The 27,951-nt window shown below is 41.5% G+C and overlaps 1 protein-coding gene across 3 annotated transcripts in view; it reads right to left on the reverse strand.

Moving 5' to 3' along the window:
• Positions 1-3,327: 3,327 nt before the first annotated feature.
• The window catches only part of CAP2 (cyclase associated actin cytoskeleton regulatory protein 2), a 40,416-nt gene continuing 15,792 nt past the window's right edge, over positions 3,328-27,951 (reverse strand). For 2 of the 3 annotated variants that reach the window (XM_081206472.1, XM_081206474.1), the window contains 10 exons: positions 23,015-23,092; positions 18,595-18,738; positions 18,278-18,363; positions 16,877-16,982; positions 8,811-9,006; positions 8,002-8,174; positions 6,810-6,933; positions 6,274-6,356; positions 5,073-5,213; positions 3,328-4,310 (listed from right to left, as the gene is read on the reverse strand). In XM_081206472.1, coding sequence (XP_081062598.1) covers positions 4,227-4,310; positions 5,073-5,213; positions 6,274-6,356; positions 6,810-6,933; positions 8,002-8,174; positions 8,811-9,006; positions 16,877-16,982; positions 18,278-18,363; positions 18,595-18,738; positions 23,015-23,092 — 1,215 coding nt within the window. In that variant the 3' untranslated portion in view covers positions 3,328-4,226. Of the gene's footprint in view, positions 4,311-5,072; positions 5,214-6,273; positions 6,357-6,809; positions 6,934-8,001; positions 8,175-8,810; positions 9,007-16,876; positions 16,983-18,277; positions 18,364-18,594; positions 18,739-23,014; positions 23,093-25,557; positions 25,698-27,951 lie in introns of those variants that run through there. The other variant, XM_081206473.1, reaches the window with a different exon arrangement.

The raw sequence follows: 27,951 nt of genomic DNA on the forward strand, positions 1-27,951 counted from the left end.
GTCAGTATCTCAACAAAGGTTGATAAGTAAAAGTCAGGAATACTGTATTTGCTTTTTTGCTTTATTTTCACAGTCATATTTGTAGATTCTGCTTTTAATTGCAAAGTGAGAACACAAATTGATTCACATTTAAACACATAATTTCCCCAAGCATATGTTCTTTAAAGCCTTTTCTTATTGAGTTCAGTTACAGATAGGTAGCCGTGTTGGTCTGCCATAGTCAAAATAAAAATAAAAATAAATCCTTAAGGTGCTACTGGAAGGAATTTTTTAATTTTTTCTTATTGAGTATTTGCTGAAGGTGGTGAAAGCTACTGAGCCTCTTGGGCAGGGGTCGGCAAGGTTTATTTTGCCTGGGCCGGATCGTTCCTGCGGAGATCCCTCCGTGGGCCAGATTGTGTGCGTGCATGAGTGCCCCGGTCTGCAATTTTCAGCGTCTGTGTCTGCGCAGACGCGATTTTCTGCATCTGCACGTGTGCAGATGTGATGTTCAGCGCTGTGGAAGTGAGTCCCTGCACTGTGCTGCGCCAGTTTAGTGCAGTGCGCAAGTGGGCAACTCAATTCAGGGGTGGCTCATGGGCCAGTCAAACGACCTTCATGGGCTGCTTCCAGCCCATGGGGCTTAGGTTGCTGCCCCCTGCTCTTGGGCTTGCCGATCAAAAGGTCAGCGGTTTGAATCCCCACAACGGGTGAGCTCCCGTTGTTCTGTCCCAGCTCTTGCCAACCTAGCAGTTCGAAAGCACACCAGTGCAAGTAGATAAATAGGTACTGCTGCGACTGGACGATAAATGGCGTTTCTGTGTGCTCTGGCTTCTGTCAGTGTTCCATTGCGTCAGAAGCAGTTTAGTCATGCTGGCCACACAAACCGGAAAGCTGTCTGTGGACAAACGCTGGCTAACTCGACCTGAAAGCAAGATGAGCACCGAACCCCACAGTTGCCTTTGACTGGATTTAACCATCCAGGGGTCCTTCACCCACACCTTTTTATAGGTGTCCTGTAGTTTGACAGTACCTACAATGCAATTTTCAGCTTTGACATAGTGATGGAATTATGTTCAGTACAGTATTTGAGAGTTGGTTGTAGTACCAGTTACACAATACAAATCAATACTCTACTTTGCTGAGCATTTTACCCAGCATGTTTACAAATCAAGCTCTTCATTGTGCAATTAACTCTCAGCTTATAAAGTCCCATTTAACTCGCTGCTGCATTATGTCTGACTATAGAATTTGGATGCAAAATGTTATAACCAGTATACAAATGTCAATTGCCTCTGATTAAAACGTAACATGTAGTTTCATGTTTCCCTGGGTAGTGCGTGTGTCCTCAAGGTTCTCAATTCTGCATCAGCTCAACTTAAATCCACTTAAATCACATGCTCATCATTCATTATGTAATTTGAGCAAATTTGAAGATGCATTGGATACATATATCTTTTAGCTTTCTTTTCCCTTCCTTACCCCCTTGTACATCCTGATCTGCCAAAATTCCTATTGGTAAGCTCCTTTGGTGGGGGACTGGGGTTTGTAGTATGGTGCTTTGTGCCACACACATTGGCAACATATAAGTAAATAAATCACTAAAAAATCAGATGGGCAAGGGCAGATGCTTTGTGTAGTGTCTTCCTCTCAGCCTCTCCGTCTGCTGACTCTCGGCTCATACTCTGCTTAGGATCTTTTCAGTTGTGGCTTTGCAACATTGGGACACTCACCCCAGTGCAGCTCATCTGTTGTCAAGAAGACTGATTTCTTTTTCAGTTCCAGATGTAAGTGCTTGTGAGTTAAATGCATCTTATTATATACGCAAATCTCCCATAATTTTTGAACATGAAAGGCATTTAAAAAAAAAACCAAAAACCAAACCTCTACAATGCATTATATTTAAACAAGTTACCATTTTATTTTTAGTCATGTCAGGTTTACTATTGAAAAATGACATGTACTAAACCCACAACAACATTATACATACAGATCAAACATCAGATAGCAAAATCTTATTCTGTGAGCACTATTTGTTGTAGTAGCTATACAGTACTACAGTCAAATATAATTTAAAAATGAAGGAGTTACATATCTTGTAAGGTGCAGTAGGCACGATTTAAATCCTGATCTAGCTTTGCAAGCATATTACCATTATTTCACTGTTACAAAGTAGTATAAGTAATCAAAATCAAAATGTATTGAAATCATACAACATGTACTGCACATCACATTAGTGTTACAAATTAAAAATATGGACCGTGTAAGTCAAGCCCATCTCCCAAAATACAATCCTTTTAGTCTGAGTTCAAAATTTATTCAGAAATAGTCTATGGCTTTTCTTAACGTACATTTTTGAATAAATGCATGCATACCTTACAAATGGAAATAGAAGCAGAAATACACCCTTGCCCAACACACAAAATAAGATATATAACTAGGATAACCAACTTCTGTATTATTAGGAGCCACTCTAATCTCCAGACAGTGGTCTGGAAGTGTATTTTATTGCAAAAGCTGGCACTCTCACAGATGGCGGCCAGGATGTATAATAAAAATGGTGCTATTCAGCAACACAGCCTTCACAATGATAGAGTGGATGTATGCAGGCAGAGGGGGGTACTACATACAAAACAGCAAGAGACATATAACATCCAAGTGTGGAATAGTTCTTAGCATTTCTGAAGCAAAATCCTATTCCTTGAATGGAAAACAGGGCAGTATCTAACTCAGAGTGCACCTATTGAAATCAGTGCACTAACGTTACAATGTACAGTGGTACCCCGCAAGACGGAAAACCCGCTAGACGAAAGGGTTTTCCATTTTTGAGCTGCTTCACAAGACGATTTCCCCTATGGGCTTGCTTTGCAAGAGAAAAACGTCTTGCGAGTGTTCCGATTTTTTTTTGCTCCCCCCCCTTTTTCTAAGCCGCTAAGCCGCTAATAGCCTTTTAGCCGCTAATCCGCTAAGCCTTTAATAGCCGCTAAACCACTAATAGAGCTAAGCCGCTAATAGGGTTGCTTCGCAAGACGAAAAAACCGCTAGACGAAGAGACTCGCGGAACGGATTAATTTCGTCTTGCGAGGCAACACTGTAATAGCAAGTATATTGATTTCAGTGGGTCTATCTCAGATTGTGACTTAAGTCTGATACTTTTTACCATGTCTTCATTAATGTTTGGTAGGGTGGCAAGTAGTAAGCTTTGGCCTTACCCCAGAAGACACTGTATTTTATTGTCTTCTTGTTCCTTCCAGACATAGGAATAATTAGCATTTGTGAGATCCAGGAGAAACGATGCTTAACATTCAGCTCAGACCCTTTATGTTATCAATTCCCCCCCCCCCCCACGATTAGGTTGTTAAATACTGTTTGACCCAAGTAAACAGTAAAGCCTACAAACAAGGAAATGTTATAATGGACAGGGGAGAAGGGGGGGGGGACACTCAGTAGAATGCAGATTTACTTAAGTTTAAAATATCTTTTTCTATAAATTATCTCTGAGCTAACGTCAACAAAATTGAACAGAAACAAAGATAACAGCAAACTCTCCTTGTTAAAAATAGATGGTTAAGGGAAATAAGAAATTGAAAAAATATAGCTTTTCTTTTCCATTAGCAGCTGTATTGCTGAGAGTTCTACCTTTTCAACTTTCAGAAGCACAAAGACATATAAGAACTACAGACTTGTTGGGCTCCAGGTTTATTAGGTGATACATGAATGAACTGAAATCTAAAATGAACATCTTAACCTCCTACGGTTTTTTTAAACCGGTCAAAACATTAAAAAAGGAATGCACTGAAACATGACAAAAGTGTATCATGCAGACATTTGGCTTCCTGTATGCAGTGAAATAGCCAGTAACCTGAATAGCTAATTTAAAAAATATTTATACATTCACATGACATTGTGTATGACCTATTTGCAAACAAAGTCAAATTGTGGACATGTTGAGAATATCAGGATGCCTACAAAAAGTGAACAGGGGCTGTGCAGTGGTTTCAAAGTGTGTCATGGCAAAATAAACGTTCATGCCTCCCTCAAACATAGTTGTGTACATCAGTATACTTTTTTCCTCCGCAGAGATAGTTTCAGTGGAGGAAAAATACTATGTAATACAGCGTATGGTTTCCAGAACACGAAGTAGCTGATGGAAGGCTTATCACTCATTTCAAACCAGTGCTACTTTCTTCATGCTGCTGTTTAAAGATGAATTTCTTTGGAGATTGTGGTCATTGGTTTCTAGGAAGTTAACCCACAATCTCTGTAGGATCAGTGACCAACTTGGATCCATCCCACGATGTCTTGAACTGTTCAGGAACAGGAAATTCTTTCTATATGGACACAAGATTGACAATGTCAGTTGGTCAAACAAGTGGCTGTTATGAAAACTGATGCACTCACTGTTAGTGGCACATGACTGAGAAGGCTTTTATAAGTCAGTCATGCTATAAAGGACCTTCTTGATTACATTCAGGGGGGGAAAACAAGTGTGGCATTTTTTCATTTTTTGTTGCACTAGCAGATTTGTGATTTCTCCTCTTGATGTAATTTGATGACAACCATCCCAATCTTTTATGTGTAGGGTTAGAACATAAGGTTAGGATAGCATAAATGCCAAAAAGTAAGAAAATGCTATCACTGAAATTCTGCTCAATATTGATCCAGAGCAGACTCCAATGTATAGTTAGCAGAGTTAAAACTTAAACATGTTGCAGGATTCCCAAAAAATAGACCAGGGGCAATTAATATTTCATCCAGCAGAGCTTTACTGCTACTGAAGGCAAATGAGCATAATGTTCACAAATCCAATACATTCAGGATTGGTGCTGTCCAAAAGAAATTCAGTTGCAGCAGACTCAACTTAAACTTAACAATAACTTATAATAAGTCTAAACCTTAACACTATACACAGAACACCACACCAGAACAAAAAGAGAAAGAGAATGAGTATATATTAATTATACTGTATATATTCCAGAAACGATTTACTTTAATCCAAAAAACTGTTTTCCTCAAAGCAACTTGCTGCCAGTATACAATTCAGTGTGTATTTCAGAAATTTGTATCAGAAAGTTTTAAAATATTACACTTACATAATCACCATCCTTTGGGATAAGGATGTTCATTTCAGATGACTTAGCACTCACAATCTCACAATCTAATGATTCCTCACTGAGGTATATATGACAGCCTTCAGTCTTGTTAATTGAAATGGTTGGCACTTTCCCTATTACCTGCAGAACAATCAAAGGACTTTATAACAAATCAAAATAGTAAAGAAAAAGATGTTAACACCAACAGAGAAGTGTGGTTTTTTTTACACCAGGCCAGGCAGAGCTTAATTAAAACCAGCAAAATTTCAATGGTAATTCAATACACAAGTCAGCCCCCATAGTCCGTTGCCACCATGTTATAAACAACTGTGAATGGTTGCATAAAAAATTCGCCAAGCATTGCTCTCATGTTACCCACTTTAATTTCAACAGACCTTCCATTGAAACAGAATCAGGTGACATTCAGCTCTCTGGCAAAAAAAATTTTTTTCCTGGCATTGAAAATATAATCAGAATAGGTGCCAGGCAATCAGCTAAGGGGAGCAAGATCCATCTGAGGAAAACCTAAACAATCAAGGAGGTTTGCAGGCAGTTCTTCAGATACCTAGATTGTAAAATATTATCATCCATCAACAACCTATCTCCATCTCACCTGTGCACAGAATGACCTTTGCATGCCCCCTAAAGGAGAGGAGAAAGTGGATCAGAGGACCTCCCTAAGCAGGATATTCCATAGAATAAGCATGTTTCTTTGAAGGCGGGTACAGGGAACTAAGCAGATGGCTATTAGCCAGCTCTTACTGAAAGTTTAACAGATGTAAAGGACACCACAGATTGATGGGCTGAGTCACTGCTTGTCAAGAGCAATGCCTGGTGATATTTCTCCCCTCCCTCCTCCTTTCTCTATAAAAGAGCAAAGGTTGCCTGAGGTCACAAAGAGCACATTTCTAGGTGCATATATAAAATGGAGAGAATTAATAGTCACACCATGTTATAAATATAGTGTAAATGTTGCTGAAGCTCACAAGTAGAGCATGAAAGCAACAGTGAGATATAACTTAAAGGCCCAACTAGACACGGTGTTAAATGCATCTTTGCATCTAACATGCATGTTTTTAAAAAATACAAAGAGGAGCTGTTGGTGGAAGCTGATGATCAGTGGAACCTCAGCAGGTGGAGTAGGAGAGTCTATCTTTCTTGTTTTTGGTTCCCTGTATTAGTGTTATGAATGGTTGTTTACCTGTATCTGAATATCCTTGGAATTGATCACTTCAACAATACCCACAACGTTGTCAAACACAAGGCCAAACTTTTTGCAATTGTCTGGAAAAAAGGGGAGAAATAAAAAGGTCACAAAATGTATTCAGTGCTTTTTGTTGTTGAACATATGAGAGCGCATTTAACTGCTACAACTTGCAAATGTTTGCGGGTTGTAGCTAATTAAGATTTACACAGAGTAGATCCACTGAAATTAACAGACTTATGTTAATCATGTCCATTAATTTTAATGGATGAGTATTACTAACATTGGAATTAACTCAGAGAGCCTAGCTAATTTTATTCACATTCTTATCCCCACAGATTTCAAAAGGAGTAACAATTGTGTCCTAAAGTGCTATCACCTATAAAAGCTTTGCAGGACATTCATTACAATCCTATGCATATCCCCCCCCCCCCCGCCCCAAGTAAGTCTCACTATATTCAACAGGGCTTATTCCAGGTATATGTGCATAGGATTACAGCCTTAGTCTTCACTCTAGAAATAAGCACACGTACCAACTGTAATGGAATTAATTTTTCCTTTCATCTGTAATGTAGATTTGTTGCACTTGAAAATGTAAGCTACTTGCTTGAGTTCAGTGTCAGAAATTAAAAGGTCATTCTTGTCTTCTTGGTATTCCTGCATTAAAAAGAAAGAAAAGAAGGAACAAACCACAGATTAGCTTTAACATTTGCACTTTTCTCCCAATCACTATTATCTCACAAAAAGTGGGTGAGAATCTAACCTGCAACTACATTCTTTTGGTGTATCACCTGCTTTTCCACCAAGCTGCAAGTCCCACAGTTGATTTTGAGAATCAACACAGGAATACATGGTATCAGTAATTTGTGTATTTCTTTGGGCTAGACGAGGTTATCTAGAATGATTTCAAAGTTTAATTATTTAAGATTTTAACAAATGAAATTAATCCAATTTTGGGTGAAGTTTCCAAACATTTTGGGTGAAATTTAAATAAGCACATTTTTAAAGAAAAAACTACCTGCAGTGATAAGACGTCAAACATGCCCGTCATCAAGGGAACGGCACTGAAAGTGCAGCCTTTGTTTGACTTTTAGATGGAAGCAATATTTGTTCTGCAAATTTGTTAATACCATACCCAACTTTCTAACAATATTTGCAAATAAGCAATTCTGAGGATTCTTCCCAAAGACTGCATAATTATTTTCACCGTCATGCACCAATCATTCCAGGTCATGTTCTTAAGTGGGGCTCCACCTCCTCACAATTTACTTATGTCTGTGGAAATATGGCAGTATGCTATTTCATGCAGAGCACAGTTACACCAACATCTTATGGCATTTACTTAAAGGGAAACATTGAGATGCTTGAATGTGCTGTTTCATACAGTACGTTACTACAGTCGTACCTTGAATCCCGAACGCCTTCGTACTCGGACGTTTTGGCTCCCGAACGCCACAAACCTGGTAGTGAGTGTTTTGGTTTGCGAACCTTCTTTGGAACCCGAACATCTGACGGGGCTTCCACAGCTTCTGATTGGCTGCAGGAGCTTCGTGTAGCCAATCAGAAGCCACGCTTTGGTTTCTGAACGTTTTGGAAGTTGAATGGACGTTTTGGAAGTCGAAGGTACGACTGTACACCTTTTGCACACTGTTTACTCCAGAGAAAGTTCAGTAAACCAGGTCAGTTTACTCTAGTAAAGGTCATTTATAGGTGAGCTGAACTTACCACTCTCCATTTCTTTCCTTCCAGTTCCAACACAGGACAGTGGCTCTGCTGGGGAGGCTTGGGAGTAGTAAGATTTGGTGCATGGCTTTTTGTAGGAGATCGAATCGGTGTCCCCTGAGCCCGAAGACTGGGATTCTTATGAGTCTTCAGGTCATCAGAGACATGGCGAAGCCCTAAGAAAACCACAAGCAGCTGTACAAAAATAGCACCTTCGTACACCTAAAAGCATCGCCTTCATCAGATTGGTTGATATGGTGGCCCAACTTTTGCTATTGTGTTGTGTTTGATAAATCAACAGGCACTTGCATTTTAATGCAACTTTGCCTGCAGAAAAGCATTATGCCTGATTCTATTTATAGAGTATCATGGCGTCACAGAGCTGGAAGGGACCACAAGTCATATAGCCCAGCCCCCTCAATGCAGGAAACCTTTGCCCAATGTGGGGCTTGAACCCACAACCCTGAAATGGAGCGCCTCGTGCTCTACCAACTGAGAGCTTTATGTCTGATTAAGAGCACAACACTTAATGTTTCTCAAAATGCAAAGGCGTGCAACATCAAAAGAGACTCCGGAATCAACTGACAGCAAATTAATGTTACAAGAGTGGCATCAGGTTTCTAATTGATGTACTTTTGTGTACACAGGGTCCTGAAAGCAATCAGGATGTCATTTTGCGCTTCCTTGACCAGTGGCTCTATGCCCTAGAGAAAGACGCATGGCAGTTAATGAAAGCTTGCTTGGTGTTTTGTTTCTTGAAGGAACAAAAAGATAATGACTATCAAATTTCAAATGTATTATTTTCTTGGCACCTTTGGTAATTGTTTCTCCCTGGTTCAGCTGGGCAAATAAGGCTGAGCGGGTTGCAGTTGCATCATCTTTTGCATTTTCTGTATCAAAGACAGGAGGAGGTCCTGGTGGTGGTGGAGGAGGAGGTGGAGGTGGTGGAGGAGGACCCTGGTTGCTTGCTAGAGTAGACAGCCCAGATGCTGCTGATGCGATTGGACCCTATAAGGAAAATTTTTAAAAAGGCGTCTGGAACTATATAAACAAATGGTGCCACAAATCACAAGAAACTCTTCTGCACTATACTTTTTGTATGATGGAATATGCACTGATCCCATAATTTCATTGTGGACTGCATGATTAAAAAACAACAACAACCTAGAATTAAGTGATTATATTAAAGGTTCAAGGTGGTCACAGTTAGAAAACAAATAATAGGTTTGGATGCCTGTAAAAAAACAAACTGTTTAGATTTATGAAATTTTGGAATTCTGTCTCCTTTGGCCTTCACAAAATAGTTGGCCATCACAAAATAGTTTCAGGAAAAACCATTGGCCATCACAAAATAGTTTCAGGAAAAACCATTGGCCATCACAAAATAGTTTCAGGAAAAACCATTGGCCATCACAAAATAGTTTCAGGAAAAAATAAACATAAAGACAAGCTACAACCTGTATTACATAAAATAATATACAATATATAAATGAATAAAAAAGATTATTCCAGGGAACCAAATTGTATTATTCATATTCCTAAACTGATTAGTCGTCTTTACAATTAACAACTCTGATATGGAATTTTCTATTTATCTTCCAAGGCTTGTTCCAGGACATGCACTTTCAGCTAAACCATGCATGATATGTGAACTTACACCAAATGTTATGGAAAGAAAGATTAGTGGTAAAAAAAATATCAACCTGATAATAGTGGTCACTTATTATACCATCCCAAGGACTGACAAGATGTAATGTAATATTAGAATACAAAAAGTTAGGTACAACCCTACGCATTCTTATTTAAAAGTATGTATCACTGAAGTCTGTGGAGTTTAAACAAACACCATCAGGCTGTTAATCAGCAATGTAACTTGAAGCACCTCCTGTTAATATTGTGTGCTTTTTCTCTTGTATTTTTCTTGTACAGTTGTACCTTGGAAGCCAAATGGAATCTGTTCAACTTCCAAAACGTTCGGAAACCAAAGCACAGCTTCCGATTCGCTGCAGGAAGCTCCTGCAGCCAATTGGAAGTCGTGGAAGCCCCGTTGGACATTTGGGTTCCAAAGAACGTTCACAAACTGGAAAATACACTTCCGGGTTTGCGGCGTTCGGGAGCCAAAACGTCCAAGTACCAAGGCATTGGGGATTCAAGGTATGACTGTAGTTCGTTTTACTGCCTGTTGGCTTTTGCCTGCCAGTGAAATAGTTGTAAGTTACCTCCATTAGCATGGGTCCTGTTGAGGAGCCGCACTCACAGAGATTGACAAAACCCTATGCAAATCTGGTCCATACAGCATCAAAATTCATGCTCAAAATGACTCCTGAGCTATCACATCTTCCCAGTATGTTAAATTGCTATACAGTAGGACTGCCACTTATGCAAGGATTCAATTCCAGGGGTACGCGTACCTCCTTCCCGAAGCCCGGTGCCTTGGTCACCCCGCTTTGGGAAGGCAGCGAGGGGCCTCTGGCAGTGTTCCAGAGTCCTTGTGCCGCCTTCCCAAAGTCTGTCAAGCAAGGAAAATCTGCTGGGTGCTCAGGAAATAAATAAATGGAGAGCCGAGAATGGTGGGTTTCCCTGGCTCTCCATTTACTTATTTATCCTGCCTGTATACGGTTGCGCTTACATAAGTAAAGCCTGTGCAAATTGTGGGCTTCCTCTATATAGGGAGCTTTGACATGGGTGCTTTCAAACCACCACCCCACATGTGCAGTCTGGGCCCATTTGTGGAGGCTAGTCTAAAACAGAAGACCTGGAAGGTGAGGCAATGAGGGACTTAAAAACCCTTTCATATCCAGGTTTGCTCTTTCTTCTCTGCTTTGAAAACCAGCCCATCTACTTTTCGTCCTCCCAGCAATGGGGTAATGGCAGCAGCAGATGGCTGAGTGAGGTGGCAGTGCTCCTTCAGCCAGTTGCATCACTGCTGCTTACCAGGAGGAGCAAGGAAGCAGGGCGGCTGGCACAGTGCAAATACACCGATAGAGCCAAACTAGTGTGTTTGCTTTATGCTGACCTTATCACTGCCTCAGCCTTCCCTCTCTACCTCCTGGTTCTGGAAGGAGCACTGTCTCTGAAGGAGCAGTTATGCCCAAGTAACCTCTTTGGCCACAGTGGCTCATGCTGGGGCTTAATAACTGTCCCAGCCCATCCGTTTCCTCACAAAATCTCGTCTATCTGAGCACTGCCTGCATGAGGGAGCTGCAGGACTGCGAATTCACAGACTTCAGTTTAGGACCTTGTACAAGAAAGATGTGTTACAGTTTCTCAAAAGTCCACCCTTCTCTTAATCCAGCAGGTGCTTGCTGTTCCAAACCATTCTTTAGATTAAGTGTGAGCAGATGTTAATAACAATGTATCCTTATAAAAAGGCATTTAAACAGCTATTTAACTAGCACAAATGGTCACGACGTCTGTCTTCTAGGTTTATGTCAGCTGCCTTCCTTAGCAACAGCTGCTCTCTCATTGCTGCCCCTTATAGCATATAGTTTGGGCAAGTAACATACGAAAGTATTTGTGCCAAAGTATCTGTTGGGGGTTGATCTCATTCGCAAATAAGATCCATTTGTTGCCAACCGTGGAATTGTTTGAAAGTAATTCCAAAAAACATAAAGGGAATCAGGATTATGGATTATAAATGCATGCAACAAAGACTTGCTTTTGAAGGGAAGCACATTGTATTTTAATGTCAAGTGTATCATTAGTTTTCTGAGGAGTATTTATGTAGAAAAATACTAGATTAGCCTTACTGCAATTGGTAATAAATCCTGCGTTGATGAGGTGTGGGAGCTACCAGCTCCTGCCCTGGGAATGAAGTTGGCCAAGTTCCTAATGTTGACAGGAGATACAAAATGAAGTTTCTAAGGATTAAGGTTTTGCTCCTCAACTTCCATCTCCTTCCACTGGAGATCAACATAACATGGGGGAGAGATATCCCTGCAGGAACTCTGATCAATGATGGCTACACATACTTACCTTGCCCTCTGGCAAGTGGGAGTTGTGAGTGTCCACACTTGGACAGAAACCACCTGGGTTTTGTGCAGGTACAGAAACCACACTGGTGTCATTCCACTGGCAGGTGCTTTAGACTCCACACAATGGAGGCCAAGGTAAGTGTGTGTTGGGGACAGGGAAGATGTTGATCAGAGGCCCTGCAATAGCTTTTATTGAACTTAGACAAACATAGGAAGCTGCCTTATGCCAAGTCAGACCACTGGCTCATTTAGTATGGTCTACACCATTGTTTCCCAAACTTGGGTCTCCAGCTGTCTTTGGACTACAACACCCATCTTCCCTAGCTGGCAGGACCAGTGGTCAGAGATGATGGGAACTGTAGTTCAAAAACAGCAGAGACCCGAGTTTGGGAAATACTGGTCTACACAAACTGGTGGAACTCTACAGCCACAGCAGCTGCTGAACCTGTCCAACGGTTTGACTTCACCCCCAAAGGCACACTCCTCCTTTGTCTCCCAAGATGGACGGATGCCAACAACACAAACTGGCAGTGGCTCTCCTGAGTTTCAAACTGGGCCTCTCCCAGGCAGCTGGAGATGCCAAGGATTCAACCTGGGGTCATCCGCATGCAAAGCAGATGCTGTACCACCAAACTATGGCCCGTCCTTGTCAACTCCTTTGATATCAAGATCTAGCAATAAATAATAGTAATAGTAACAACAACAACAATTTATTATTTATACCCTGCACATCTGGCTGGGTTTCCCCAGTCACTCTGGGCGGGCTCCCAACAGAATTAAAAGCACAATAGAACATTAAACATTAAAAACTTCCCTAAACAGGGCTGCCTTCAGATGTCGTCTAAAAGTCAGATAGTTGTTTATTTCCTTGACATCTGATGGAAGGGCGTTCCACAGGGTGGGTGCCACTACCGAGAAGGCCTTCTGCCTGGTTCCCTGTAACCTCACTTCTTGCAGTGAGGAAACCACCAGAAGGCCCTCGGCGCTGGACTTCAGTGTCCGGGCAGAATGATAGGGGTGCAGATGCTCCTTCAGGTATACTGGGCCGAGGCTGTTTAGGGCTTTAAAGGTCAGCACCAACACTTTGAATTGTGCTCGGAAACGTACTGGGAGCCAATGTAGGTCTTTCAGGACCGGTGTTATATGGTCTCGGCAGCCATTCCCAGTCACCAGCCTAGCTGCTGCATTCTGGATTAGTTGCAGTTTCTGGGTCACCTTCAAAGGTAGCCCCACGTCAAGTGCATTGCAGTAGTTCAAGTGGGAAATAACTAGAGCATGCAGCACTCTGGCAAGACAGTCTGTGGGCAGGTAGGGTCTCAGCCTGTGTACCAGATGGAGCTGGTAGACAGCTGCCCTGGACACATAAAATTTGGGGTGGCTCCTGCATACATATTTCTACTGCTATTGACTCCCCCTGGTAGTTGAAGTAAAATGCACATTCACTTTCTTTGCTTCTCAGTTGTTTGACCTCCTAATTTTCATCTTCAGTCAGTGGCATTTGAAGAACCAAGCTCGGAAATGGGATATAGGTGTTAGAAAGAAGAGTCCATATACCACTACTGTTTACCTCACTCAATTGTAAAAAAGTTCCTTATGCCTACATTCATGTCTCCACCTTTCAACCAATCAGTCTGTGGTCCAGTAGATAATAACTGGACTTCAGCTCAAGTTCAGATCCCAGGTTAGGCATGGAGTAATTCTGGGTGGCCAAGTCAGCTAACACTGACTATGAGATTCAGTTTCCTTCTGTAAAACAAGGTATCAAAGACCTACCGCATAGCAGAAAACTGTACATTGCTGCTGCTATTCAATAATACATATAACAACACCTTATTCTTTCCCATTAATATTTATCTTTTAAAAGACAGTCTGAACAAAAATGGAGCATTTGAACTTTAAAACATAACACTGGCAAGCACAAGTCAAATTTCACTATTATGTTTCATATGCTAACGATAGTTAAATTAATTTTGTGGATGTGTGCCTAATCAGCCTACAGACATTTGAGTTGTGAACGAGGGGGACAGGTGGTGTGAGCAATGACATAAATGAATTGAAAATCCACCCCCCTCCAGGAAACCAATTACTGGGAGTCTCAAAGGGGAAATTTTCATTCTCCTAATAAAAAGCTACAAGCACTACAAACTCTTATAATCCTAGTTACATGCTTAATATGATTACAGAGCTCCATATTGTCCTCTTCACACGTATACACACAGACAAAGATGAGGATTGTGAAGCTCAAAATATCATGTAACAGCCCAGAGGAACAGGTGGACTATGACAAGGAGACATAAATCTTTTGTTAAGGTGTTTCTTCTGTAAATGTATACTAGCGTTGTCCCTGCTAACTACAACATTTAGGCCACCTGTCTGCCAGCATTCCTGCTGCCCAATGATATGCTAGTTACAAGGTGAAACAGCTGATGATTGCTGCCTCTATAGAAAAATCTAATCCACTTTGGCTGTTTATCTGAAGCCATCTTAAAAGAAAAAAAAAGATTAGTGCCATTTATCACCTGTTGTGGATTTGCCATGCTGTCTGTACATCAGTGTGGGTTACATTTAGCCACACTATTTAGTTTAGCGAGCCAATTTTTGGTCTGGTGATTAACTCTACCACCCATGACAGTTTCTATAGCACAGGAGGGACGAATATAGTGCTGTTTTCACATGCTGACTTTCTCATTATAATAAATATAATTATTGAGATACATTTCCTTCCCATTTTCTAAAAGAGTTCTTTCATTACAATTTTTTGCCTGTTAGTGGTGAGCTGATATGGCTAAAAAGCTGTAAGTCTTGGCATCTTTCATTTAGAAGGCAAGTTATGATGATGAGTAAATTGCACTGAACTAAACACCTCAGATATGCAGATGACACAACCTTGATGGCAGAAAGTGAAGAGGAATTAAAGAACCTTTTAATGAGGGTGAAAGAGCAGAGCGCAAAATATGGCCTGAAGCTCAACATCAAAAAAACGAAGATCATGGCCACTGGGCCCATCACCTCCTGGCAAATAGAAGGGGAAGAAATGGAGGCAGTGAGAGATTTTACTTTCTTGGGCTCCATGATCAGTGCAGATGGTGAAAGCAGTCACGAAATTAAAAGACACCTGCTCCTTGGGAGAAAGGCGATGGCAAACCTAGACAACATCTTAAAAAGCAGAGACATCACCTTGCAGACAAAGGTCCGTATAGTAAAAGCCATGGTTTTCCCAGTAGTGATGTATGGAAGTGAGAGCTGGACCATAAAGAAGGCTGATCGCCGAAGAATTGATGCTTTTGAATTATGGTGCTGGAGGAGACTCTTGAGAGTCCCATGGACTGCAAGGAGATCAAACCTCTCCATTCTGAAGGAAATCAGCCCTGAGCGCTCACTGGAAGGACAGATCGTGAAGCTGAGGCTCCAATACTTTGGCCACCTCATGAGAAGAGAAGACTCCCTGGAAAAGACCCTGATGTTGGGAAAGATGGAGGGCACAAGGAGAAGGGGACGACAGAGAATGAGATGGTTGGATGGTGTTCTTGAAGCTACCAGCATGAGTTTGATCAAACTGCGGGAGGCAGTGGAGGACAGGAGTGCCTGGCGTGCTCTGGTCCATGGGGTCACGAAGAGTCGGACACGACTAAACGACTAAACAACAACAAAACACCTGGCATTTCTTACAGCTCTAGATGGTGAACCTGCTTCTTGCTAAATGCTAAATACACACCACAATTAGACACCACGCAGAAGACAAGAAGAAAGCAAAGGATCTGGATGAGGCCACATAGAACTAACCAAGTTCCTGAAAACTAACTCTTGAAATGTTTTCAACCTACCACACCAAGTCACTTTGCTTACATCTGGATGTCTTATGCCAGGAACTGCCACACACCTGACCTGGAAGCAGAGTCACTTACGGGGGAGGTGGAGAGCTGAGGGGGCAGCGATGTCAGAGCTGTGCAGGAACACTGTGGAGCCAATCTGCTGCTCTTACTGGTGTGATTACTCAGCACTAACATCCCCTTGCCTTCACCCCTCCCAGTAAGCGACTCCACTGCCAGGAAGTCAGGCACGCGGCCATTACTCCTTGCCAGCCATTACAATCAAACATCAGCTCCCGAATGCCTCCGTTTTGGAACTTTTCGGTTCCCGAACGTAAGTAAATGCTCCAGTTTTCAGCTTCCGCTTGAGTGCAACCAATTGGAAGCCACACCTTGGTTGTCAAACATTTCGGAAGCTGAACGGGCTTCCAGAATGGATTACATTCAACAACCGAGATTTGACTGTACTGTCTTACGCCTCAGGGGCCAAACTGCATGCGACAATAATCGCGTCGTCTGTCCTTCAATGCAAACTTTCTATTTCATTAAACATGTCTGCATTCTACAGCAGCATGTAGAGAGCCCTTGACTTTAACAAGTGTGACATGAATGTGGTCTTTATCACTGAGCTTAGGGTTGACACAGATTCCTGAATTCAGCTGCTAGCATTATCAGGTCTTACATTACCCATTTAAGAGAGAGGGCAAGTAATGGTACATTCACTCGGAGCTTCTTTTTCCTCACAGTAAATTTCTGTAATATAATATCCTCAATTATCCATTTCCAAGGATCAGAGGGAACACTGAATCCAGGTCAAAATAAAAAAATTCCTTCCAGTAGCACCTTAAAGACCAACTAAGTTAGTTCTTGGTATGAGCTTTCGTGTGCATGCACACTTCTTCAGATACCACACGAAAGCTCATACCAAGAACTAACTTAGTTGGTCTTTAAGGTGCTACTGGAAGGAATTTTTTTATTTTGACTATGGCAGACCAACACGGCTACCTATCTGTAACTGAATCCAGGGTAAGAGAGAATAAGTATTACTTGACTTTTCTTGCATAGGAAGGAAATTCTAAGAAATGAAGCACTTACAGTTTTACTCCATGTGAGCCCAGTGGTGTGATATTCTTTGATGTATGCTTGAAGTTCTGCCCAGATATTCAAGAATGACTTCACCCAATCAACATGGCGCAAATCACTGTAACATAATGGAAAATACTTGTGCATGCATTAAACATTTTTTTGGGGGGGAGGGCAACCCTTCGATCCCTGGGATCACAGGCCCAACAGAATATTGCAGATGCTGCAAAGAAGGAGGTATTCCAGCAGAAAAGGAGGTCCACCATCAGATGTCTCCTCGCTGCAGCTGTGGAAAGCTCAACAGCCACCAGTTCCCTACCATCAGTTCTTCAACAGTGGTGAAGGGAGAGTTTGGGAGGCAGGTTGAGCGAGCCTGTTCCCCATACATATTCCTGACAAGGGAAGGAAAATACACTAGTTGTGGAACTGGCATATTTATTTTTCCTCCAGCCTCCTCACTCTTCCTGGCTGGAATGTGGCTGCATTAGTTTCACAGGTACATGTAACATTACTAGTGGTGAGTTAAAACAGAGACTGTGGCATCTGCTTGGAACACGTCCCCATCATCATGCATAAATCCTTGTCATTGGCTTTTTCTCCTTCGGCTTTTGTGCTGGGTGAATATACCAATCTAACATAGCTAGAGCGTAAGGGAATCTGCCAGCGTAGCTAGGACCAAAGGAGGGTCCAGCCATTGAAAAAAGGCCTGGAGGCTATGAAATCTTCAGCTGACTTAGGATAGTAAAATAATACAGAATTACTGTATAAGCATCTCTCTGAAGATTTGTAATACACCTTAGGTCAGGCTTTCTCAGCCTCGACCCTCCAGATATCTTTGGCCTACAACTCCCATGATCCCTAGCTAGCAGGAACAGTGGTCAGGAATGCTGGGAACTGTAGTCTCAAAACATCTGGAGGGCCGAGGTTGAGGAAGCCTGCCTTAGGTAGCAGCTTGCTTGTTATGCACTGTTCTGCTCTTTTACAGCTCCTTAGAGCAGAATTGACATTTGTGAAATGATGTGAATAAATACAATTTTTAAAGTGGCTCTATCTGAAGTTATTGCATTGCTAAATTTAGAACACAATATTGGTTATATTGTACACAACACATCTTTCTTTCTTTCTTTAACATAAATATAGTTTTATTGATTTCCAGTATATTAACAATTACCAAAAAGAAAAGAAAAAAGATACAAAAACGAAATCCCAACCCACCTACCCACCCCACCTCCAGGATGGACAAATCTAGTTAAGTCTGCCAAAATCCAATCTGTGATTTTGGGAGACAACACATATTTCTCAAATAATTTTTGTAGTAGATACAAAATAATATGGTATTCTTTAGGGCTTGATAAAACTGGTTCTGAAATATCACCAGAGAAATGTAGCAAAAAAGTTTTTTTAGTAACTTACCTATGCTTGTAGTCTTTTAGTACCCTGTTTGTATAAAAGGTAGCAGCATCATTCATCTCCTTGACATAAGGTCCTGGTTTAGGAGACTAAGGAAAGGTAGAGGACCATTATGTAAATGATGAAAGAGTGGAGAAAGAGAAAGACAAAGAGTGAGAGGATGTAAAATCAAAAGGCAAAACTTCCTTGCATTTTAGAATATAACCATGAAGATTCTGAAACATAGGGAGGGGGAGAAGACGCAACTTGAATTTGACATTAGCTGGGCAAAAATAAGGATTTTTTTTTAAAAAAAGAAAAACATAAAATTCAAAACTCACCACAGTTATCCACCCAAGAGCTGGAATGCTTTCACTGACTGCTGACAGATGATTAAACATTTTACTTCCTCGGTTTCTCTCCCTGAATGTCTGAATTTCTTGGATCTTTTCTGATATTGGTTTTAAAAGAATGGTCACTTCACTCTGCAATATTAAAAAGAAATAGTAGTGTTATTACTGCTGACAGAACAGGAGCACACTGGACCTGCAGAGAGGAGGAGTCAGAAAGTTGTACAGCCAGCCCAAGTTGACAAGGTGGGTCACTGGCGAACGGTCTCTGGGTTCAGAGGTTCCACTATTGCCTGTGGCTTGGCAATTTCTCAGACACTTCTTGGCTCCTGCTGTTCTGCTGCTTTCTAATAAAGATTTAAGTGCCATTGCTGCTGCACTTAGGCTTGCTTCAGATTCATGGAGGAGCATCCAGACAACCCTAGTCCAATGTTTCCAGCCATGGTGGAGCCTTCCACTTTGGGGGAGACAAAGGAGAACAAGTCTGGTGCTAACCCAGCTCTGACGCCACCCCCATCTCCAAGAATGTGATGGTGACAGCAGCTATGCAAACGAACCTTGTGTAGCCAGCCTGTTCAAAGGAAGGTCCAGTCCTAGGGTGCAGGACACTCGCTGTGCAAATAGTGGTGCCACCCCTTACTTCAAAAGGAAGGTACAGGCAAGATGTCATTTGCTGGGTCAACAGTTTAGCTAGTGCTTAACCATGTATTCTTGCCTCTTGTGTACCTGTTGAAACTTGTTTTGTTTAGTTTGCCTTATGTTTCACTCAGATTTGAGCACTGAAGCCTTGGACAAACCTGGAGTAGGGAGTATCTAGCAGTGAGGGTCAGGACACAGAATAAATATCAGAGGAAATTCCATAGCAGAAAATAACCTTGCACTTACACATTGTTGAGTGAGAAGTTTTCATCCTGAATCACACAGAGCAAATCTAGATCATATTTTTTTTACTGAGATTTATTTCCAATCACATGGCTGATTGCATAAGTCTATGGCAGACTTTGGGGACGTGGGTGGCGCTGTGGGTTAAACCACAGAGCCTAGGACTTGCCGATCAGAAGGTTGGCAGTTCGAATCCCCGCGACGGGGTGAGCTCCCGTTGCTCGGTCCCTGCTCCTGCCCACCTAGCAGTTCGAAAGCACCTCAAAGTGCAAGTAGATAAATAGGTACCACTCCAGCTGGAAGGTAAACGGCGTTTCCATGCACTGCTCTGGTTCGCCAGAAGCAGCTTAGTCATGCTGGCCACATGACCTGGAAGTTGTACACCGGCTCCCTCGGCCAATAAAGCGAGATGAGCGCCGCAACCCCAGAGTCAGTCACGACTGGACCTAATGGTCAGGGGTCCCTTTACCTTTACCTTTTTACGGCAGACTTTAAACCATGGAACTCCCTGCACCTGCAGCCTTCATTATACAGGATTCCTGGATAGCTCAGTCAGTAGAGCATGGGACTCCTAATCTCAGGGTTGTGGGTTTGGGCCCCATGTTGGACAAAAGATTCCTGCGTTGAGGGGGTTTGACTAGATGACCTTCATGGTCCCTTACAACTCTACAGTTATATGATCTCCTGGCAAATGCTGCTCTTTACCCTGGCTTGAGGTATGTATATATTGGGACCTACCTTATTTTGGTGATTTTAATTGTTTTTAATTGTTTTTAATATTATGCTTTTGTAACTCACCCTTTGGGTGAAGGGCAGGTAATTAATAATAACAACAATAATAATAATTCATAACATATAGTTTAAAGTAGGAGAATTTGTTCTTATTCCCCCCCTTTTTTGCAGTGTGCCACTTCTATGGACTATGAACACAACAAACACACTTCATTGTGATTTAGGTTTGTTCTGTATTGAGAATCCTGAGTTTTGAATATAGAATCTGTGTATTAATGACAGGTATGTCCATCTACAGAATTTCAGCATCAGACCAGCTGGGCTATTGACAGCTATGAACAACACGTTTTTAAATGAGGGGTTTTTAAAACACCATTTGTATTTTCAGCAGCATCTGTTACTAATCTCACTATCTGTAGTTGCACTGCTTGGCAAGGAGCCAACTTCTCCCTGTGCAGATACTTCTAGAAGCTAGTTTTAGGATTTGCATTTGCGTTTTTAAAAATAATATGATAATAGGAATTGATCAGAGGTTGCTTATAATGCTCTATAGTCTATATATCACAATTCAACAGACTTGTATAGGATTATTGGAAGCCACAATACTGTAATTGGGGAGGCAGGAGGAAAGGGGCTCCCTCAACCCTTACGTTCTTCTTCTTCTACTCTAGCGTAGACCATGCTGGCTTGGGATTATGAGAGTGGTAGTCCACAACATCCAAGAGGCATCACATAGGTTACCTTTCTTATAAACTTATTACATCTGACCAGTTTTCAAGCTACCAGTGCTCTATTAGGGTTAGTGCAATAGAAAACAGTAAAAGGGAAGTTAGGTATGCAGTAAAATTTCTCAAGCTACATTTTTATAATATGTGCTGTGATGAATATAACATTAATCTGCTTTGAATCCAATTAGGCAACTTGAACCAGAGTTCTTACTGCTTGCCACTTGAAACTGGCACAACACTCCTGTATATGAAAAATCAGATTCTGCAGTGGTGGGGAGGGAAAACATGTCTGGGTGCAGCTTCATGGTATTATTCTCAACATATTGTACATATTTCTACTACTGTTTCGAAAAATAATATTTTGGGTTCCAAAGGTAAGTTTCAAGGGTCAGAATTAAAACAGCTGCATTGACAGATTTTAAGAAAATTGGAATCAGTGGCAAATCTGGAATCCCCGCATGTACAACTATGTTACAAAATGCTTTAACTTGTAGAGGAGTCTGGATTCTAGCAGTAATCTCGCATTATCTTAATTAGTAAGAAAAGCTCCCAAATGCTTTATATATATATAGCTCTCCACTCTTATTTCCTGACTTTAAAGTACAGCTTACAGTACTTTGCCATAGTTGATATGAAGAAATCAGAAATGAATTCTAAATAACTGAAATGAGTTTCAGAAACAATCACGGCTTTCTAAAAGGTGATTCTGCAGGCAACAGCCACTAGCTGGTATACATAAGCTCTAATATCAGAGGGTGCTTTTGTCATGTGATCATTTCCACTTCACATACAAATATAGAACATGACCATAAAAAGTAACATAACATTCACCCTGCTAAGTAATTTATTGTAGTTGATGTAGGATTGGCATGCCAGCTGGAATGATCTTCTCCGCTCTTGCTATTTTTGCATATACAGAAAGAAAAGTGCTTCAAGAAGGAATAAAATGTAAACTTAACTGCTGAAAGCAAATCTAAACTGCACTGGAGGGACACTTGGTTGTGATTTGCTAGGTACAGATACTGAAGAAATCCCTAAAATTTGTGACCCAATGAAATAAGTGGAGGAAATCCCAGATACCATATTTTTTGCTTGCCCTTTTGCGTTCATCATAGTATAAAGAAGTTTCAGCAACACCCTTTCCATTTTGTTCCTGAGTTCACTTGCTTCTTAAAGCAGAGGACAGACATCCCCCCACCAGTATTTCCTCTTTTAAAATAAGACATCCCTGTATCCAACCCGGCAGGAACTCGGCAAATCCCCTCAGTCTCTACAATGCTGTTTCTGAATATCTGCAAAGCTACTATGCTGTGATCACAGCTAGCCAGCTCATTCACAGCTTTACATTACTAAAGCAAGCCGTCTAGACAGCAGAATGACACAATTACTCACTTTTCTGCAGCACTGAGATGCTGTCACCTTCATTCGCTTTTCTCTGCTCTGTGAGTTCTAGTAAACTAATGGTTGGCTTTCCTGTTTGGATTTCACACTGACTGCATAGTTTTAGGTTTTAAGCAGAGGCAAACACAGATGACATCGCAAACAAAGTTATAGGGGAGCCTCTTCTCTTCTCTCTTCTGGACCATTCCGTGCACATCAGGTTATTGTAACACCCAGGGCCTTTTTTCAGCCAAAACTCGCTGGAACTCAGAGCTGGCACCTCTCAGGTGGGCGCCATTGCCATAAAAAGAGAACAAGGGAGGTTTTCATGGTGAGTTCCAGCACCTCTTTCTCTGGAAAAATAGCAATGGTAATACTGTAGGAAGCTAGGGCTACCATATGAACGCTACAGTTGACAACTATACTGATATATTTGTATAAGACCCCTAACAACCTTTGCTCTATGTCCTTGAGTTCAGGATATGTCAAAGCAAACACATTCTGGTGGTTTGCCTATTTTGTGTTAATTACAAACAGGTCACATGCCCATGACATGCACAGGACTCATAAATGATTGGTGTGAACGATCAGAAGTGACTTCATTGGCTCAGAAAGTTTGGAAAGGTCAACAAGGCATTTATTCAGTGCCATCCAACTAAAAAAAGCCACCTCTCCCACATCTCTCTTACCTCCTGAGGTTCTTGATACTGCGAGGTCAACAGTAGATATGCCCTCTGTGCTTGGAAAGCTGCGCGGATCATTTCTGCCTGGAAAAAACGGCGACAAACCGAGTTACAAGTATTTAAAATATGTAAACACTAAACACTTTCACTTGTGATTATTATTTTTTTAGGAAATTAATGGCTTCAAAACTAAAGCTATCCTAATCCACATTGATCTGTTAATTCCAGTTATCTAAATCCATATTATTTATTATTATTTTACTCTAATTTCACATTGTTCATTTTTATAATTTTGTTTGCAGCTCTTCACATAGATTAGTCAGTCTTACAGCAGCATGTAAGGCAGGCTAGTATGAGCCTCACAATGGATGGAGGTACAGATTTAACATTTCAGGAGTACCAGGTGACTGCAATGAGTAAGACCGGCTGAAATAGCAGAACTATGTTTCAGAGAATGATGGCTTCTTCCATGCCATCTGTACCATCCCAGTTCTCGGCTTCTTGGGTCATGCTGTATTCGCAATTAAGGAAACACAGAGTAATAATGGACAGAATGCGGAAAAGTGAAAGAGGCATTTTGGAGACTATATTTTACCCTCTGTTGTGGCACATGCCTGTATATGTGGTGATGCATTTACACTGCAGATTCTGCCTGACAACCCCGTAGGCTTGAGTAGCGATCGCAGTGGGTTACTCTATATAATGCAGGCTCATCTGATGCCACTCAAGCGACAGAAAACAAGGTGTGTAAATAAGGACACTGCCATTATTTCCCATACAGTCTCAAAGGACAAGGTTTTTTGTTCTATCCTATTTTGTACCTGGGACGTGGGTGGCGCAGTGGGTTAAACCACAGAGCCTAGGACTTGCAGATCAGAAGGTCGGCGGTTCAAATCCCTGTGACAGGGTGAGCTCCCACTGCTTGGTCCCTGCTCCTGCCAACCTAGCAGTTCGAAAGCACGTCAAAGTGCAAGTAGATAAATAGGTACCGCTCCAGCGGGAAGGTAAACGGCGTTTCCGTGCGCTGCTCTGGTTCGCCAGAAGCAGTTTAGTCATGCTGGCCACATGACCTGGAAGCTGAACGCCAGCTCCCTCGGCCAATAAAGTGAGATGAGCGCCGCAACCCCAGAGTAGGCCACAACTTGACCTAATGGTCAGGGGTCCCTTTACCTATTTTGTACCTGGAGCAGGAATTATTTTCTTTTAACAGTGGTTCATGGAGACTATCATAGGAGACTGTAAAACATAGAAATTTAAAAACTATTCCCTTAGAGCATATGGGGGAACCTTTGGGCCTCCAGGAGTCACTGAACAAAAACTCCCATCAACCCTGGCCATTGGCCATGGACAAAAACTCCCACCATGCTTGTTAGAACTAGTAGTCATTGTAGTTCCACAACATCTGCCTTAGAATATTCAATGTGGTCCATTGAAGCATCACTTGAACAACACCAAGCCCCAAGAATTAGCTATTTTTCTTCTCAATCACAACATTTTGCTTCACATTATGTTCTTTTGTGGGCTTTCAAAAGACCTTCTGCATCATTATTTCCCCCCTCATTGTATACAGCCCTACAATGGAAACTGCACTCTCTAACGGTTACTTTCAAACACCAGAAAATGCTCCTCACAAAAGTGCAGATACAAAGTCCTTTCTCTTCTGGGATAATGACATCATGCCCTGACTCAACTGTTAGCAATGCGTCCAGCCTTTGGATGCAGCCAGATCAACATGGGCACACGTGTGAGCAGAGTGCTTTGCTGATGGATCACGAAGTTGCCAAATAATGGCAGCAACAGTGAAGCAAGATCAATTGTGACAATGTTCACATTAGCAGCTTCGTTACTAATTTAGAACTGTGGATTTTTATTGATTTTACTCTTTATAAAAACAATAAACAATTGCATTGATCTTGCTATTTGTAGAATTGTTTATGAAAACAGCAGTCACGGTAAATCATCAAAGCCAGCCGCGATTATGCCTAAGAACTGGCCTTACAATGGAGGTAAGCAGACCACATACAGTGAATTGCGTTTCAACTGTGTGGATAGCCCAGTTGGTTAGAGCGTCGTAATGCCAAGGTTGTAGGTTCAATCCCCGTATGGGACAGCTGCGTATTCCTGCATTGGAAAGGGTTGGACTAGATGATCCTCAGGGTCCCTTCCAACTCTACAATTCTATGATCGAAGGGACATTCAATGAAGCTGAATGTTGGAAGATTTAGAAGAGGCAAAAGAAAGGACTTATTCACACACTGCATAGTTAAACTATGGAATTTGCTCCCGCAGCAGTGATGGCCACCAACTTGGATGGTTCATTAGACAAATTCATTGAGGATAAATAAGGCTTTCAGTGGCTTTGAACTCTGATGGCTATGCTCTGCATCCACAGATGGAGGCAGTATGCTTCTGAATACTACTGTTCTTCTTATGCTCATGGCACAGCAGCAGACATTTCTCATAGATATTTGTCTTTCTTAACAAAAACATATACACAGCATTCTTGCAAAAGCCTCCCAAAAATTAGTCCACATGTAGCACTTGCTTACTTCTATTTGTGCTGATACTCTAGCATTAACGCAGTGAAGAAATCTAAATGTGTTCCTTGACAACGCATAATTTAAGGATTTCTTGCGAGTTTCACACATATTACTATCCTAGTCACTCAGGTATGCGAGGGTTTTCTAGGCAACAGGTGTCTTCTGAAACCAAATACAACCTTCTTTCCAACTCTCTCTGTGTGAACAAGGCAGCAGCTGCAATCATAATGTACAGGACACATGGTCTATAAGATGTGTAGAAGAAAAACATTCATTGTCCGACTTGTTAAAGCACAGATGTTGGAGCAGCACCAAATCTTGTAGCCTCTATTTCACAATGCAGATTACGACAGTAAACTCTCAGAAAAAGTTAACTAAGTCAAATGTACACAGTATGACACTTGGAAACTATCTATTATAATTATCTTTTATAAATAATAAACATTTTATCATTAGTATAAACATTTTAATAAACATTTTATCATTATCATTTTGTTTTGTTTAAATGAATTATTATTTTCCCCTTAATAACAAACATTAGCAAACATGCACAGATATAAAGGTAAAGGGACCCCTGACCATTAGGTCCAGTCGTGGCCGACTCTGGGGTTGCGGCGTTCATCTCGCTTTATTGGCCAAGGGAGCAGGCATACAGCTTCCAAGTCATGTGGCCAGCATGACTAAGCCGCTTCTGGCGAACCAGAGCAGCGCACGGAAACACCATTTACCTTCCCGCTGGAGTGGTACCTATTTATCTACTTGCACTTTGATGTGCTTTCGAACTGCTAGGTTGGCAGGAGCAGGGACCGAGCAACGGGAGCTCACCCCATCACGGGGATTCGAACCACCGACCTTCTGATCGGCAAGTCCTAGGCTCAGTGGCTTAACCCACAGCGCCACCCGTGTCCCATATGCACAGATATACTTTATATTAATACTCATCAACAGAGACCTGGATTCTAGTATTCTAGTCCCTATTCAACAACAAAGCTTACTGAGTGACCTTGGACTAATCAACTTTTCTAAACCACTTCACAGGGTTGTTGCTAGGATAAAAGGGTTGAAGAAATGTTAAACTGCCCCATGTTCATTAGAGGAAGGTTGAGAGATAAAAAAAATGTTAACAACAATAATTAATACGTAGTAACTGAGGTACTCTCTTGTAATGAATACAACAGTAAATCTATATATATATATATATATATATATATATATATATTCATAAGGATCGTCACCCATGCTGAACTAAGGTATTCAATTACTTTGCCAATGAATTGTAAATGAGGAAGCTACATTCCAGAGGCATAATTCAACTAAAATTATTCACTTTTAGGTGTCACTGTTTTCAATTAGAGTGTTAAGTATGTGTCATTGAAATCCCTGAAAGTTAAAAGTGCTTTATGTTGATATGCTCACACCCCAATTGTTTCTAACAGCCAAAATGAGCCATTCATTGTTTGCCTTTCTCTATTAACTTTCTTACCCTAGACATGGTTCAAATCTGGATATCATAAACCTATTTCTATTTTACAGAATGTCAGCTATGCCTATACAATAATGAGGATACTAGAATGAAAGTAAGAAAAACTGCATTCTCCAGCGGCTAGATTTGTACTGAAATTATAACAACAGCAAGCCATTCATTATAGTTCAACCTTAAATCTACAGCAGTTCTCACAATTTCCTAAGGGAAGCTTTATATTGCAAGTGGATTCACACTATCTGTGCAAACACAGATAAATTGTTTCTGAATAAAGTTCCCTCCCAGTCAACATGAGATGTGCTGCAACCACATCATAGATGCAACTATAAATTTAATAAATAATAACAACAACAGCCTAATAATCTGAAAAAAAGATAAACTTGTTTTCAGTCATCATGGAGAAAGACTTTTCATCATATATAAATAGTACCTGTGTACTACCTGTGAGATGTGTAAATCTGTACTGATGTGTACTGGGGGTGGAGAGAGAAACATTGTAGGTCCTTGAATGTCAGTGTGGTATGGAGAGAAACCTCCCTTTTTCTGCTGCTTCTTTCCTCCACAAGCCCTAAGCCCCAGGATGCTGTTTCCACCTTGGCTGTAAATCCTGAAGGACCTGCTCCCTGCTCTATAGGCCTTTTTCTGCCTGGCCTGGGAGGGTGGGACCCTGACTGACTCCAACTACAAAAGCTGAGGCTGTGAAGAGGCCAGAGATTATCTTGGCTGTGAGTTCTGGAAAACCAGCTCTGGCTCAGGCAAGCTGGAAAGGCGCAGGGGGTGTCTTGTTCAGCTGCTCAGCTAATGCCTTCTCTTGTCTCATGTGAGCAGCCTCAACAAGTCTCTGGCTGGTGAGGAGACCCCCCCCCCAACCTGAATATATCCTCTTTGGGCTCTGGGGTGGGTCTTCTGAGGGATGTATG

The sequence above is a fragment of the Podarcis bocagei genome (assembly GCF_964188305.1).
Source record: "Podarcis bocagei genome assembly, chromosome: 8".
In the NCBI taxonomy this organism is placed as follows: domain Eukaryota; kingdom Metazoa; phylum Chordata; class Lepidosauria; order Squamata; family Lacertidae; genus Podarcis; species Podarcis bocagei.